This window comes from Esox lucius, chromosome 20 (genome assembly GCF_011004845.1).
Source record: "Esox lucius isolate fEsoLuc1 chromosome 20, fEsoLuc1.pri, whole genome shotgun sequence".
Lineage (NCBI taxonomy): Eukaryota > Metazoa > Chordata > Actinopteri > Esociformes > Esocidae > Esox > Esox lucius.
Window position 1 is genome coordinate 33460996 of NC_047588.1, and position 14222 is coordinate 33475217.

The 14222-nt window shown below is 43.9% G+C and overlaps 1 protein-coding gene across 1 annotated transcript; it reads right to left on the minus strand.

Annotated features, from left to right (window-relative positions):
- Positions 1–2417: 2417 nt before the first annotated feature.
- On the minus strand, positions 2418–13063 carry plekha8 (pleckstrin homology domain containing, family A (phosphoinositide binding specific) member 8). The gene is made up of 13 exons (XM_010884549.4): positions 12844–13063; positions 12383–12499; positions 11822–11977; positions 11168–11289; positions 10571–10729; positions 10174–10214; positions 9841–9977; positions 9005–9362; positions 6009–6094; positions 4881–4939; positions 4184–4385; positions 3595–3656; positions 2418–3474 (listed from the first exon to the last, which is right to left on the minus strand). The coding sequence occupies exons 1-13, from the start codon at positions 12881–12883 to the stop codon at positions 3277–3279; spliced, it is 1737 nt and encodes a 578-aa protein (XP_010882851.2). The 5' UTR covers positions 12884–13063; the 3' UTR covers positions 2418–3276.
- Positions 13064–14222: the final 1159 nt, after the last annotated feature.

The following is a 14222-nucleotide window of genomic DNA, read 5'->3' on the forward strand; positions in this document are numbered from 1 at the left end:
GGAAGCTGTCGCAAGTCGTTCACTCTCTGCCAAAGGAGCGAGTGACAGATATACATGGGGCTTGGGAGCCAAGGGGGCGTCGGCATCCCTCAGCGAAGTCCGTCGGGCCGCTGTGGACTGGCGCGCATTTGTCTACCCCGTAGACTGACTGACAGTGATGGAGATGCTGTTGATCTTGCTCCAGGGAGCTTGGGCCCACACTGCCTAGCAGCGGACATGCATCAGGCAGAGTAAAGGAGCTGTCAGCAGGAGGCCGCCCACAGAGTTACCGTGTCTGGGACGCTGAGGTGGAGGCATGCGTTCCGAACATAACCCCCTTCCATACGAGGGCTCCGCAAAAAGTAGTACATATGGACTAAATTGCCTTATGGGACACAGTCAGCCTGGGTTTTGTGTGTCCTGGGCTATTAGTTATTGTCCGGGTAGCAATATGGCCCAGTGTCCTTGATGACCAGCTATATTGTTTTTTTACCTTTTCGAAAATCCCCAAATCAGCAATTTCAACCCCAAAGAAACCCGCTAACATTCCTTACGTCCTCACTGTGTGTGTTTGTGTCCCCGTTCTGATGTGGGCTGATATAACAGGTCTGAATCCATGGCAGGGAACAAGGGACACCAGACAGGACTGTAGTGGGCAGGTTTGAAGCTGCACGCTCCTCTAACTCCATTACCCTGCCATGTCTCCCATAACTTAATTATGGTTCATTAAGGTTCATTTGCTCGTGGAGATCCCCAGGTAAGAGCTCTTTAGCCCTCTGCTTCCCTTAAACAGACCAATGTGATTTGCGGGCATGGACGTCTGTCTGTGGGAACGGATGAGTGAGGACTGATTCTATTGCCATCCGAATGAAAAGCTCTGGACACAAAAGAATGTGGCCCATTTCAATCTCAGATATAGACACAGATAATCTACAGATATACGCCTCCAATGTGGTAGACTGTCTCCCTAAAATATCCCCTAATGAAATGGTCACGTTTCACACCTCCCAACATGGAAGGAGACTATGCATGGGCTTGATAAACAAGGCTTGTTCCCAGTGGACAGTGACTCAGGGGGTTGAGGTTGGTGTGGTTAGGCCCTTGGGTCAGGAACCCAGCTGTCTGCCCCCAACAATCCCTGACCTATAGGGAGGACTTAGCAGGCATGTAGTGGACGGGCATAGGGCATGTGGTGATAACGGGGCGCAAGCCTTATTCCAGCCATTTCTCATTAACGACACACATGGGGTTTCCATGATAGGCCAACCAGTCTTGGGGGGGAGGGGGGGGGTTAACATCCCCATCTCACCTCATAGTGAAATATGTAAAATGACATCCACATGAACAAAACTTCAAACATTTATGATTTCATTAAGTTTATTACATACGTAGAAAAATGCAAGTTCATGTACATTCATATAAAATGTGTTAAAGACTTACAATAAGACAGACAATTGCCTAACTTTAGTAATGAACTCAAAAATGTACTTGCCAGGAGAAATTCCGCCTACATGCACATAGATGTTGCCATTAATGTGCGGTCATGGCTGGACGTTGTCCCGGTTAACCCCAGAACTGGGTCCATCCAGCGGTTTGGTTCTAATGACTCAATGCAGCTATAACTACACTGCTTTCATTGCCAGAATGAACCTGTCAAAGTTAAGACTACAATAACAGTCACTGGTGAATATTCTCAACCCACACTGTTTGGCCATTAAATGACGAGAGGAAGAGATTCATCAATAATCAATCTATTCTCATGACTTTTAGTAACATTCAAAATCATAATGCATTTTGAATCGAGGGCCAGCTACTATAGCGTGCAGTCACCTCGTGCTTGCAACTTCAGCTGGCGCCAGCTTTACCATACATACAAACAGTCTCTATATTACAACAAGGATGATAATGTTGAAATGTCCCTCACAAAGCTGACATTTAAATGATTAACATAAAAGATGACGTGAACTAGTATGCTCGTCGTGTTTTGAAGAGATTGAAGGAGAATATTAGTACGGGATGGAGGTCATCCATGTTGATTTATTACTGTATGGACTTCAGCAGGGATCAATACCACTATCATGATCATCAGTGTTGTAAACCAGGGCTTCCTAAAACCTCCGAAAGTGTTGAGTGGGAAAAAAAGTCTAACTCTAAACGAATCCAGTCTAACACGAAAAGTGAAAACTAATGAAGATTTCAATACCTTTACTTAAAACTGATTAAGAGGTACTTTAAATAATTTCTTAAAGAGATGCCAATGGAACAAATTCTGTTCATTTCCAAGACAAGAACATCTGACTACCCTAAACTATTCTAGAGCGCAAACATTTGACCTTTTTTGTTGTGATCCTTGTCCAAACAAATTGAATGGAAGCTTGGATTGTCTGCATTTCATTTTGGTGATTAAATGCTATAAAGAAATAAAAATAAATTGTAGGTCCATTTTCTCTTCTGCAAGCTTTATTTGGTTTTACGCTTTTACGTTTACACTGAAAGTTACATCTGGAAATGTACCCACAGTTTCCCTGCTTTAGACAGCTCAAGTTAATGCTACTCCCATGAACTTTTCCTTTTGGTCCAACTGGTCAGTCTGTCGATCAATGAACACTCAGCTAAAATATGCTGACAAAATATGGCCCTACAAATCTGTTTAAATAATAATAATAAATAATTACTACCTTAAATTAAAAACATTTGTGCAGTTTCAGTAGCCTAGGGGCCACAGGTAGATTTCTTCATTATTTAAGTTGTGAAGGGAAAAGAGCCAAATGCAGTACATCTAAACCAATTAAAACAAAGTCCATTATCATGAAATGTGCAATGTAAAGAGAGTAATTAGAGTTTGAGTTTTCATAATAGGGCTCACCCTTTGTAGTTGGAATGACTAAACCACAATAAAAAAAAAATTATAATAATATGAAGGTAAACCGGTCCAACTCTGTATACTGGCTAATACGATTCTTGGTTAAGAGCTATACTGACAACAGACACTGATACCTGAAAAACACCTCCCTCCAAAACATAGTCCCTCTTCTTTAGAGCTACGTCCACATCATAGTTTCAGAGTTAGGCGTGTTTGAAACAACACGTCGTCTTACAGACGTCCAGTCACACGCCTGGCCTGCTCACACTCGCCGCCCTCCGGATGTATCCGATTGGTTAACCTGGTGAGCGCGCTCCCTGGGGCTCCATTTTTGGGGTGCACCCACCGAGCCCACGGGTCCAGGGTTAAAGCGGCAGCATCCTGCAGAGGGCTCCCCGCTCCTCCATCTCTGGGAGGCCACTCCAGTGTCAGCATCAGACCACCTCGTCCGACTCCAGGTTGTACTCCTCGTACAAGGCGTCCAGGATGGCCAGCTGCTTCTCCATGGCCGGCAGGTACACGCCCAGGTCCCGGTGCATACCGGTGCTGAAGCCCTGCTTCAGCTCGTCCCCCTCTCTGGACACCAGCGCCGCCGCAAAGCTGCCGTAGGACGGTGCCGCTCGCAGGGCCAGCTGGTTAGGACGGGGACAAAACGGGGTCAGTGGTCTCGCGCCGAACGGTCAGCAAGCTCGCGTGAGGTGCTCAGGTGGCAGCCATTGTTAGACAGAGGTTTGTCATCAAGCACTACTCACAGCAAATACGCCGCGCACCACCCAGCCGTGATACCTCCTCAGAGACCGCCCGTAAGCGTGATCTGGATGAGAGGAGGACGAAGGACCAGATGTGGGTGTGGAGAATCAGGAAACAGATGAACTCATGCTTGCAAACCACCATCATCATCATCCTTCTAGCACGGACTGCTGATGGCAACTTTGTCGGGTGTAGTGTACCTACTACTACTACTACTACTACTACTACTACTACAGGGCCGTGTGGTCGTCGGGTGTAGTGTACTTACTACTACTACTACAGGGCCGTGTGGTCGTCGGGTGTAGTGTACTTACTACTACTACTACAGGGCCGTGTGGTCGTCGGGTGTAATGTACTTACTACTACTACATGGCCGTGTGGTCGTCGGGTGTAGTGTACTTACTACTACTACTACAAGGCCGTGTGGTCGTCGGGTGTAGTGTACCTACTACTACTACTACTACTGCAGGGCCGTGTATTTCTCCCACCTGGCCGTCTTCAAATGTATGAACTAGTCACACTGGATAGGGACCTCTGCTTAATGGCTCATGTGTGAATGTGTAGGTGGTTGTGTGATAACGTGATCCTCACTCAGTGCTCCAGGGATGTCCTTCTCCCCTGAATTGACCTGGGACAGGAACTCCTTGAGGAACCTCAGGCCTCGTTTGAGCCACAGAAGGGCTTCCGTGGCCGAGTTGCGGACCCGAGCCACGTCAGTCTGCACCTCGTGGAGCACGATGGCCTGCAGGGTGGGGAAGCTGCCAGGGTCTGACGACAGCTTCTGGTGGATCTTCTACAGTCAGGGAGACAAAAAGCCTCGTCGTCATCAACATCATGATCAGTCATCTTTAGGTAGAAACTTCTGAGCTCTAGGTTGGAAACTCAAGCAGTAACTTTTATCAGCTCATTTTCCACCAAGTTGCCAGGTGTCTTGAAAGTACTATAGACTGAGGTTGGTGACTTCGGAGTTGTTTTCCATGTGTTATGGCTCCTATAGGTTGCCATTTGGGGATGTCCCGAAATCTTAGTTAAACTGTTTTCATGTCTTTGTGAGAAGCATCTCAGTCTGGTTTGGGGTGGGGGGGGGGGGGGTTGTTGTTTTGGCAATTTATTGTTCTTAACATCCCACTATAAAGAACTGTTGATGTTGGCAAAAGCTAGAGAAGCTTTGATAACACAACAGGACCCAGAATTCTGTAACCAAGAATACTTAAGCAAATTATTTATTTTTCCCTGTAATCTAAGAAGAAAAATATAATGACATAACTAGAGTAGTCCTTCCTCTCACCTTGATGTTGCCTGTAAAATCCATTTTAACTGGAGCAAATACTGTGGGTCCCAGTTTGTCTGAGGAGAGAAAGTCCAAGGTCACATCACGGCTGAATATTCAGATCAATAGTTTTTATTGGCCATTTCTCAAACACAGAACAAGCTTAGTTCTGAATTAAAAGTGAGCGCAGTGTAAAATCCTGGTCAAAATGCTTTTACGCCAAGGAGTATTATAAATTTGTACTGGAAACAGCTTTTAACAATTATAAACTGGGTGTTGTGAACCATGAACATTAATTGTCAGAAACCCATGGTATATAAGAAACGTCCACCATGAGTATGATGGTGTTTATTTTTAGTTATAACTGCACTGGTAACTGGTTTTTAACAGCAATTAGGAATCATGTCTGTATGAGACCGTATAAAGGACTTCTTGTGCTGGAAACTGGTTAACAACATCAATGAGGCACCTGAGGAGATTGTCGTTTATGGCAAATAAACAACACTCCTTGTTGCCTCATTCCTACATGGAAGAAATAGTGGGAATTATGGAAAAAATAGTGGGAATTATGGAAAAAATAGTGGGAATTATGGAAGAAATAGTGGGAATTATGGAAGATCAAGTGATGTGCAAGAATACATACCTGTGTCACCGTTACACATTCAAGTCATATCAAATCAACCATGGAGATGTCTTCAAGACAGACCACACTTTCAGACTTCCGCGCACGCACACCTTCGAGGGTCTTACAAGTAGGGACCATTTGGGGAGTAAGAATGGATTTACTTTGAACACCCAATGTTCCCTAAACCTAACCTTAAAACAGAAATCCCCAAACCATGAAATTACCTTTCTAGAAAATGAGGATTAGACAAAAGCTCCTCGCTATAAATGCTCTACAAGAATACACTCACACGATTTGACCAGGTAAAAACAGAAAAACCGTCCGAACCAGAGAATATGACCAATAGGATAGTCATTAGAGAACAGTATTAACATTGACAAGAAAAGACAAAATAAATGAGCACCGTAGCCACCACGGTTTGAAGAGGATGAACAGGTTCCAGACACATGGAATGACTAAAAGAACAGACCAAAACAACAGGTTGACAGGTGAGTGAGTGAGTGAGAGACTGAACGGCCTACCTAAAACAGGCACTATTGCATAGCATGAGTCCAAAAACTCTTGGGTTGGAATGCCACTGTCGACGTCCAGCCTTATATCACTAAATCTAAAAGAAAGTCAGATTCAAACAATGGTAGATGTTAGTGAGGGGGTCCAGCATTGACAACTTTTATTTGATTTAATCAATCGTCAAAAAACAGAAAATAAATCAGGTACAACCAAAACCAAAAATACAAAATCCACACAAGAGCATGCTGGTCAAGACACTTGTTTTGAGCGTCTGTTTCACTTTGATACACTGCTTTAGACCATCAGAAACATGGTTGGTAGCCAGTCTCTGTGGTGCGCTTAGAAGGGCTTCTGTGTGTACAACAACTATTGCACACTATAAACACTGCTTAGGTGACGGTCTGTGTCATTCTAATACTGTAGCATAAGAAATCAACATCCTGGTTACCATCAATCACATCATAACTGCATTCTAAGTAACACTTCAAAAGGGATTTCCAATTTGAATCAGAAAACATTTTACAAAATCCCACATTAGTTCAGGGAACCTCTGTAACAGACATGTGATCAAACAAACAAACAAACCAAAACATTCAAAGAAATCACATATGACAATCATACAACCTTGTTTCCAAAAAAGTTGGGATGCTGCATAAAATGTAAAGAAAACAGGATGCAATGATGTGCAATTCATTAAAACCCTATATTCAATAGAAAATAGTACAAAGACAACATATCTGATGTTGGAACTGAGACATTTATTGTTTCAGTTGGGAATCATGGACACCGCGTCTTATGGACTAAAGAGGAAAGGGACCATCCAGCTGCTTATCAGCTCAAAAGCCAGCATCCGTGATGGTATGGGGGTGCATTGGTGCACATGGCATGGGTGACTTGCACATCTGTGAAAGCACCATTAGTGTTAAACAATATATACAGGTTTTGGAGCAACATATGCAGCCATCCAGGGCACCTTTTTCAGGGAAGGCCTTTCTTATTTCAGCATGAGAATACCAAACCACATTCTGCACGTATTACAACAGCATGGCTCTGTAGTAAGAGTCCGGGTGCTAAACTGGCTTGCTTGCAGTCCAGACCCGTCGCCAGCGCAGGAATTTCACGACGGCTTGCATCCAGCAGTCGTTTCGTTTGTTTGTAAGTTTGTTTTTAGTTTCCTACTGAAAACAATCACTACACGCATGTAAGCAAGCTAGCTAGTTATTGATCGACAGACAGCTCACTTATTTAGTGCTTAACTGAATCAAACCTCGGTTTTGGAAAATGCGTTCATGAGCAACTGGGAAAGTTCTGACCTCCTAGTGGAAGAATGCACCGGAATGCTTTTTGAGATCTCAGAAGTAACTGTCAATACTGTTGCCTGTTTGTCGTCATTACGAGAATGCATGAAATGAAACGAAATAAATTCCTGAATCTATAAACATTGAGAGAGGAGTAGATTTATCTTCCAGGATTAAAACATGATACAGTAATTTAACTTTTTATGCGGAAAGACCATATCAGTTAATATAATAGGTTATTATTCAAAGTATGATTTTTTTTTTTCTCATCAGCAATTCAAGTTATCTGTAAGCTCCAAATCCTCCTATTTCACTCAATGGCCTTTGTGCCCTGGTATGTGGCATTTGTGCCCTTAATATCTTTGTAACACCGAAGGCCAAATGGCCATGCCCCTAAAATGACAATTCTAAGCCTGCCTGTCACCCATAACATTTGGTGTATTATAAAACAAAAAATACAACAAAGGAGACCACGAACTGTTGAGCAGCTGAAATCCGATATCAAGCAAGAATGGGAAGACATTTCACTTTCAAAACTACAGCATTTGGTCTTCTCAGTTCCTTACAGAGTATTGTTAAAAGAAGAGGTGATGCAACAAAAGTGGTAAAACATGCCCCTGTCATAACTTTTGCAGGCATCAAATTCAAAATAGACATGCATTTTTCCAAAAACAATGACATTTCTCAGTTTCAACATTTAATATGTTGTCTTTGTACTATTTTCTATTAAAAATAGGGATAAATGATTTGCAAATCTTTGCATTCTGGTTTTATTTGCAGTTTACGCAGCGTCCCAGCTTTTTTGGAAACGGGGATGTACAATGTCTTCTGTTTGCAATATGACCATATTTTAACTATACCATAGTGCCAGTGTTTGTGCCACTATGCACAAACACTAGCAACTACTTGTCACATACTGACAGCGATTAAATTGGCTTGAGTACAAAACGGTCTGATACCTGGCTAGTTCTGAACCCTTTTCTTATCTTAATATCAATGGAAAAATGCCTTTTGCAAAACCAAAGCATTAGCACTGGACCATTGCATTGGACCTAGACAGTACATATCGGAGTAGCACAATTCACAGCATAATCTGAACACACTAAATATGTTGTTTCCAATAATAAATACCTTAACGTGACATCTCAATGCTACCATCAATCCTAGATGAATCCCTGTATATAGGAGGCATTCGTTGATTCACATATTTGTCGGAGCTCCTTCTGTGAATGATTGCTAAGAACTGCTGGTGTCGGAGCTCCTTCTGTGAATGATTGCTAAGAACTGCTGGTGTCGGAGCTCCTTCTGTGAATGATTGCTAAGAACTGCTGGTGTCGGAGCTCCTTCTGTGAATGATTGCTAAGAACTGCTGGTGTCGGAGCTCCTTCTGTGAATGTTTGCTAAGAACTGCTGGTGTCGGAGCTCCTTCTGTGAATGTTTGCTAAGAACTGCTGGTGTCGGAGCTCCTTCTGTGAATGTTTGCTAAGAACTGCTGGTGTCGGAGCGCCTTCTGTGAATGAATACTAAGAACTGCTGGTGTCGGAGCTCCTTCTGTGAATGAATACTAAGAACTGCTGGTGTAGCTCCTAGGATCAGTGGGCCCTCCTCTGATCCAAACTTGAACTATTAGACTAGAAATGCTAAACTGATTCTAGGTCAGTGTTAGAGGACCCTACAGAATGTGCCCCTCCTGCGGTGTGTCCTCATACCTGTGACTCATTGTGCTGAAGAATGTGTCCACTGGCTCCACCTCCTTCTCCTCCTCTTCTCTCCCTTCTTCATCTTGCAGGGCAGGCTCCTCCTCCTCTTGATCAGTGACCGTTACCTTTTGGTCCTGGATCACTTCTTGGCTCTCCTGGACATTGATCACATCCTGCTCCACCTCTTTGAATTCTTCTTCTTCCTCCTCCTCCTCCTCCTCCTCCTCCTCCTGCTCCTCCTGCTCCTCCTCCTGTGCTGGTTGGTCAGTGTGTTCAAGGTCGGGGGTTGTGTGGGTTGCCCTGGGAACAGCCTCCTCCACTGTCGATTCCTTTAGGGCTCGCTGATCCTGGATGACGGGGTGGTTCTCTGTTTCACACAGAGAAGACACACATTTTGTTTGTGACGTTAACATCTCATGTTCCAGACTCGTATAAACCATAGCATTTAGCATGTGATGATGACCACTCGTGCAGAAATGGAAGCAGACGATCTGTCGATGACATTTCAAGGACCTCGAAAACATCAACGAAAGTACACAAGAGACAGAAGCCCTTTCTGAGCTCCACGTTTATCATGTAGCAGTTGAAACATCCGGCTTTGTACGATGTCCTGGAAAAGAGGTTCCGGTAATGGAATCAACGTTAAGGTAAATGTAATGAAACTGCTGGACATCCATCCTTGTCTCGCTAAAAACCACTGCTACGTCAACCTCCGCTCGTCTCTGTACAGAACAGCAGGATTTAACGCTGGACTCACTTAGGCCACACAAAACCGGGTTCTGAATGGGAATCATTTCTTGGGTCCCCACAAGTCTAGTAAAAAGGTTTGTGTGTCTTTAAATGACCTGTTGGGGGTGCTTGGGTGGTTCTCCCAGAAAATGGGTCTGGTCCGTCCAGTTCATCTGGTCCCTCTGCGTCGCAGCCCACGCTCTGGTTGTCATGTGGTGCAGCTCCTCTGGAGATCTCTTTCAACTCCCTCTGTCTGGGGGACAATACAGAGACGGCTCATTCTGGTGACAGTCCTCCTGAACACATCTAAAAGGGTATTTCTTTTCACTCGAGCAGACATGCAAAGCGAAGGAACAGTACATCACATAGTACATGTGGGTCAAGGGGTGTGGCCTACGACAGGGCAACATGATATGATCAAACCATACTCCTGAAAGAGAGCTACCTACCTTTCCCCAAGATACTGATTGGATTGATTGACTGGTTTGATCTATGGACCAAGGAAATAGCCTGTTAGATCAATATGGAACTTACAGGGAGTCACAAAATAAATCCTAGAAACTAGCCCTATGCCCATCCCATATAGACTTTTTGACATTTCTGTCATTTTGTTACACCGATTTTACCAGGCGAATATGACTAAGAACACATTCCAATTTCCAGCAATAACCTGGGAGCAATCAGAGGTAACCTGCCTGTTCAGGGACAGAACGACATTCAGTTTGCCAGCTCTGAGACTGATCTAGGACCTTTTTCGGTTACGGGGTCAGATGCCCTGACCACGAGGCTACAACACCACCTCGGCATTAGTCCTTAACACGGCAGTCTCCACACCTACGGCAGTACCTTCTGGGGTTTGACGGCAGCCACCGGAGGGGACCCGGGTGGGGTTTTGGTGACGTGGTCAGAGCTGAAGGTGCGGTTGGCTATTGCCATGCACTCCTCCAATGTCTTGAGGAAGGTTGTGCACGTAGACTTCACCAGAGTGCCCGGGTTCTCACCAGCCTGGAAGAGACACACAAACAGTCGACATGATCAGCCATTACACAGACTGCTTATGCCATTCACTTTGGCCCTATGCTGTATAAGGAACAGTAATCAACGTGGTAGTGTTTTGCTGAACAAAAATATGAACAGAAAATTAAGTCTTGGTCCCACGTTTCATGAAGTGAAATCAAACATCTCAGAAATGTTCCATAAACACAATAAGCTTATTTCTCTCAAAATGCATTTATTTCCATCCGTGTTAGTGAGCATCGACTGATTTCCTGATATGAACAGTAACTCCTTGAAACATTTCATACTGAACACAAATATAAACCCAACACGCATCAATGTACACAGCAACAAATCTCAAAGTCACAGGCTACAGACTGAACTCGGTGAGAAACAGTTGCAGGGAGCAGACAGCCCACGGAAAGACCTTCCAGACCCAGACCTTACCGTCTCAGTCTCTCCTGGCTCGTCACTGTCCTGGATCTGGTTGACTTGCTGGAGGAGAAGGTCACAGTAAAGCCTTAACTCAGACATCTTGGTTTTCAGAGCCTCTGTGCTCTCCTGGTGCTCTGAGAGAAAGAGAAAGGCAGAGTGGTTAACAGCCACGATTAGTGGGTTTACATACTTCCTCTCTCTGCTTGATGGTTTCCAGTCCAGTTCCATCACTGACTGAATGCTGACTGTTTGGGAATAAACACTGTTGACAGTGACTGGCGCCAGGCTTGAGGTACAAGGGCTCCGGTCACACAGATGATTACATTCTGCAGCACACCGTGTGCATCTCCTGTCGTGGCCTGAACAGCTGCTGTTTGTATTGACTACCTACTACTTCCTCAACGCCGGCCCGTCTAAGGAGCATTGCCGGAACCGACACTTCAGACATTTTCTGTGATTCTGTGCTGGAGGCTTTGCCACGTTGAACGTGTAATACTGGATGCAGGTAATGCTGGATATACATTTACTTTATCTGCATATAGGGCTGATGGGCCCCGGTCAAAAGCATACTATTCACATGTCAGCCGAGCTCAAGAGAAAGTGTAAGTGTGTTTTAGTCAGGCTGTTGTGCGTTTCCAGTCTTGCCACCCGAACCCATCAACTTACCTTTCTCTCTCTTGGTTCGGTTATCTGTGAGGCAGGCCTTTGCAGATCCCAACGCGACCAGCCATTTCTGCCTCTCTGCTGCATTGATAGCTCTGAGGTAGAAGTACTGCTCTCCTGGGATGGTCAAATCCACTCGTGTGAAGTCAGATGAGTGAACTGGTAGGTGGGGGAGATGGAGAGAATGACAGGGGATTTCACAGAAAGGGTTAGCCTTAGAAAAATCACTCAGGCATTTAGGATCAATTTTATTAGATTACACCGTGTTATTGTGTTACATTGCACCTACTGATAAGGCATTGTGTATAAACCATTTTGGGTCATGTATGCAGGCACATAAAAAAGGACCAGAAAGTGGGAATGAGCTTTTCAAATGGAAGGTCGGTTGAGTAGTGATTTTAGTAAGAGTAAAACATTTTTTAAAAAATACATAAATCAGTCTTAGGCAGGCTCCTTTTGAAGAGTTAATCTCTTACATCCCTACCGAGGAAAACAATTTGCATGTCGCGGTCAAAAATCCTGAACGCAATGTAATTAAACAAAAAAGACAAGTTAGTTACCCACCCTGTATTTCACACACTGAGATTTTGATGCTGCCCTTGCACCCTTTCCATGCATCTTCTTGGGAGTCATAGTAGGACAAAGTCCCTCCTTCCAGCACAAACCAGCGGGGTTGCCAACCTAGATAGAAGACACATAAGTGAATATGAACATATACTGCTGTAGAAACAAACAACATTCACCATTTATTGTACAGCTACTATATTAGCTTTCTACACAAAACTGGGCATGACCTAGTGCATCAGCGCCAATGACAATAAGCTAGACTGACAAGCAACGACAGCTGATGTTTTTCTGAGCGATTAGCTGGCCAGCTCGTAGCTAACTAGCTTGGCTAACAAACTAGCTAGAGAGCTAAGAGTACATTTCTGACTCAAAGCTGACACCCAGAAACCCCGGACGAAGCGACCACTAACAAAATTACCTAGCTATAACATAGCTGGCACGTTAATGTTACTACATACCACTTATGTAATTCGTCCACTTATATAGGATTCCTTCCATTCTTCATCGGTTTCTGTGGTTCATTACTTGTTTTCTAGAACAAGACGCGGACCACGGCTGATCACGGACAATCCATTCAGCTTGGTAATTCTCAAGTAGGACTTTCCGAGCTCATGGAGTTTTACCATTCGGACTACGACAGAAAATTACGTATATCGTACGTGAATGAGACTTAATGTGATCGCGTGAGATCCCGCCCAGTAACATTACATCAAACTGATTGTGTTATTAGAATTGTGGGAGTGACAGCATGAGAGAAAATATTTCTGTCTTCCAATGAACAGAAAGTATTTAGAAATCCAAAAACGTCTGACCAATCGTGAAAAGTGGGTAGTCACACATAACTGAAGAAGGGAAACATTGGCGTATTCGATTACGTGTAGTAGCGAGGCACCGGTTTGTGGCCCGTGTGGTGAACGAGCGTTGAATTTGGAGCGTTGAATTTGCCCCCAAAACGCTGAAATTTGTTCAGGAGTAAGAAGTCAGCTCACTATCCCCCCAGGTCTGGCATTTGGCAAGGAGGAAAAGGATACAGTATTTCACATCTACTCAAATACTCAATTACTATTACTGATGCCATGTACCTTTATTTCCTTTCATCTCAATGTTGACTGGAAGCTGTCAAAACTAGAGGTAGACATCCACTAGAGGTAGACAGGTCCTACAAAAGGCAGGGATCGGTAGACCATTGATCCAGAATATACACGGCTAACCTCATTCCCAAGTTTTAAAATGGCTGGTGTGTTTGCAAGGCCAAGGATACATTCTTCAAACCCACTAAGGGACGGGCAGGGAAGCAAAACTGTTAAGCAAGCATCTTGAAGACTGTTACAACTGGCAAATCTCAGTCAAGTCATCATTTGAACCCAGGTCTTGTGTTCATTTATATCAGTCTTCCTGTCTTCTCACTGTGACGGGTGAAGGAGTACCTCAAGAAAGAGTTTGAGCGACATGGCTACCCTGCCAACGACATGCATCATGAGTCGATGGTGGAGGACATAATTAACAAGGAAGATGAGGATGAAGAAGGATTAATTTCGTTTAGGGAGGTTAGCTTCAAACACAATGAGCTGTAGAATCGTAAGCATTTCTTAGAATTGGACAGTGACAAATGACAGTGGATATTGTGGCATTCCAATGTTCTATGTCATTAATGTTTATACAGGTATGTCAGTAATGTTTTTCAAAGGTATTGTTAGCCCAAGTACAAAGCCGCCCTTACATATTTATGTGAGATTTCATACTACATTAAAATAGTCCCGCATTTCAAAGAGCACTCAGAAATTACTGGCACATATATATTTAGAAGATTTTATTATTTTTTTAGGTTTCCTTTTCC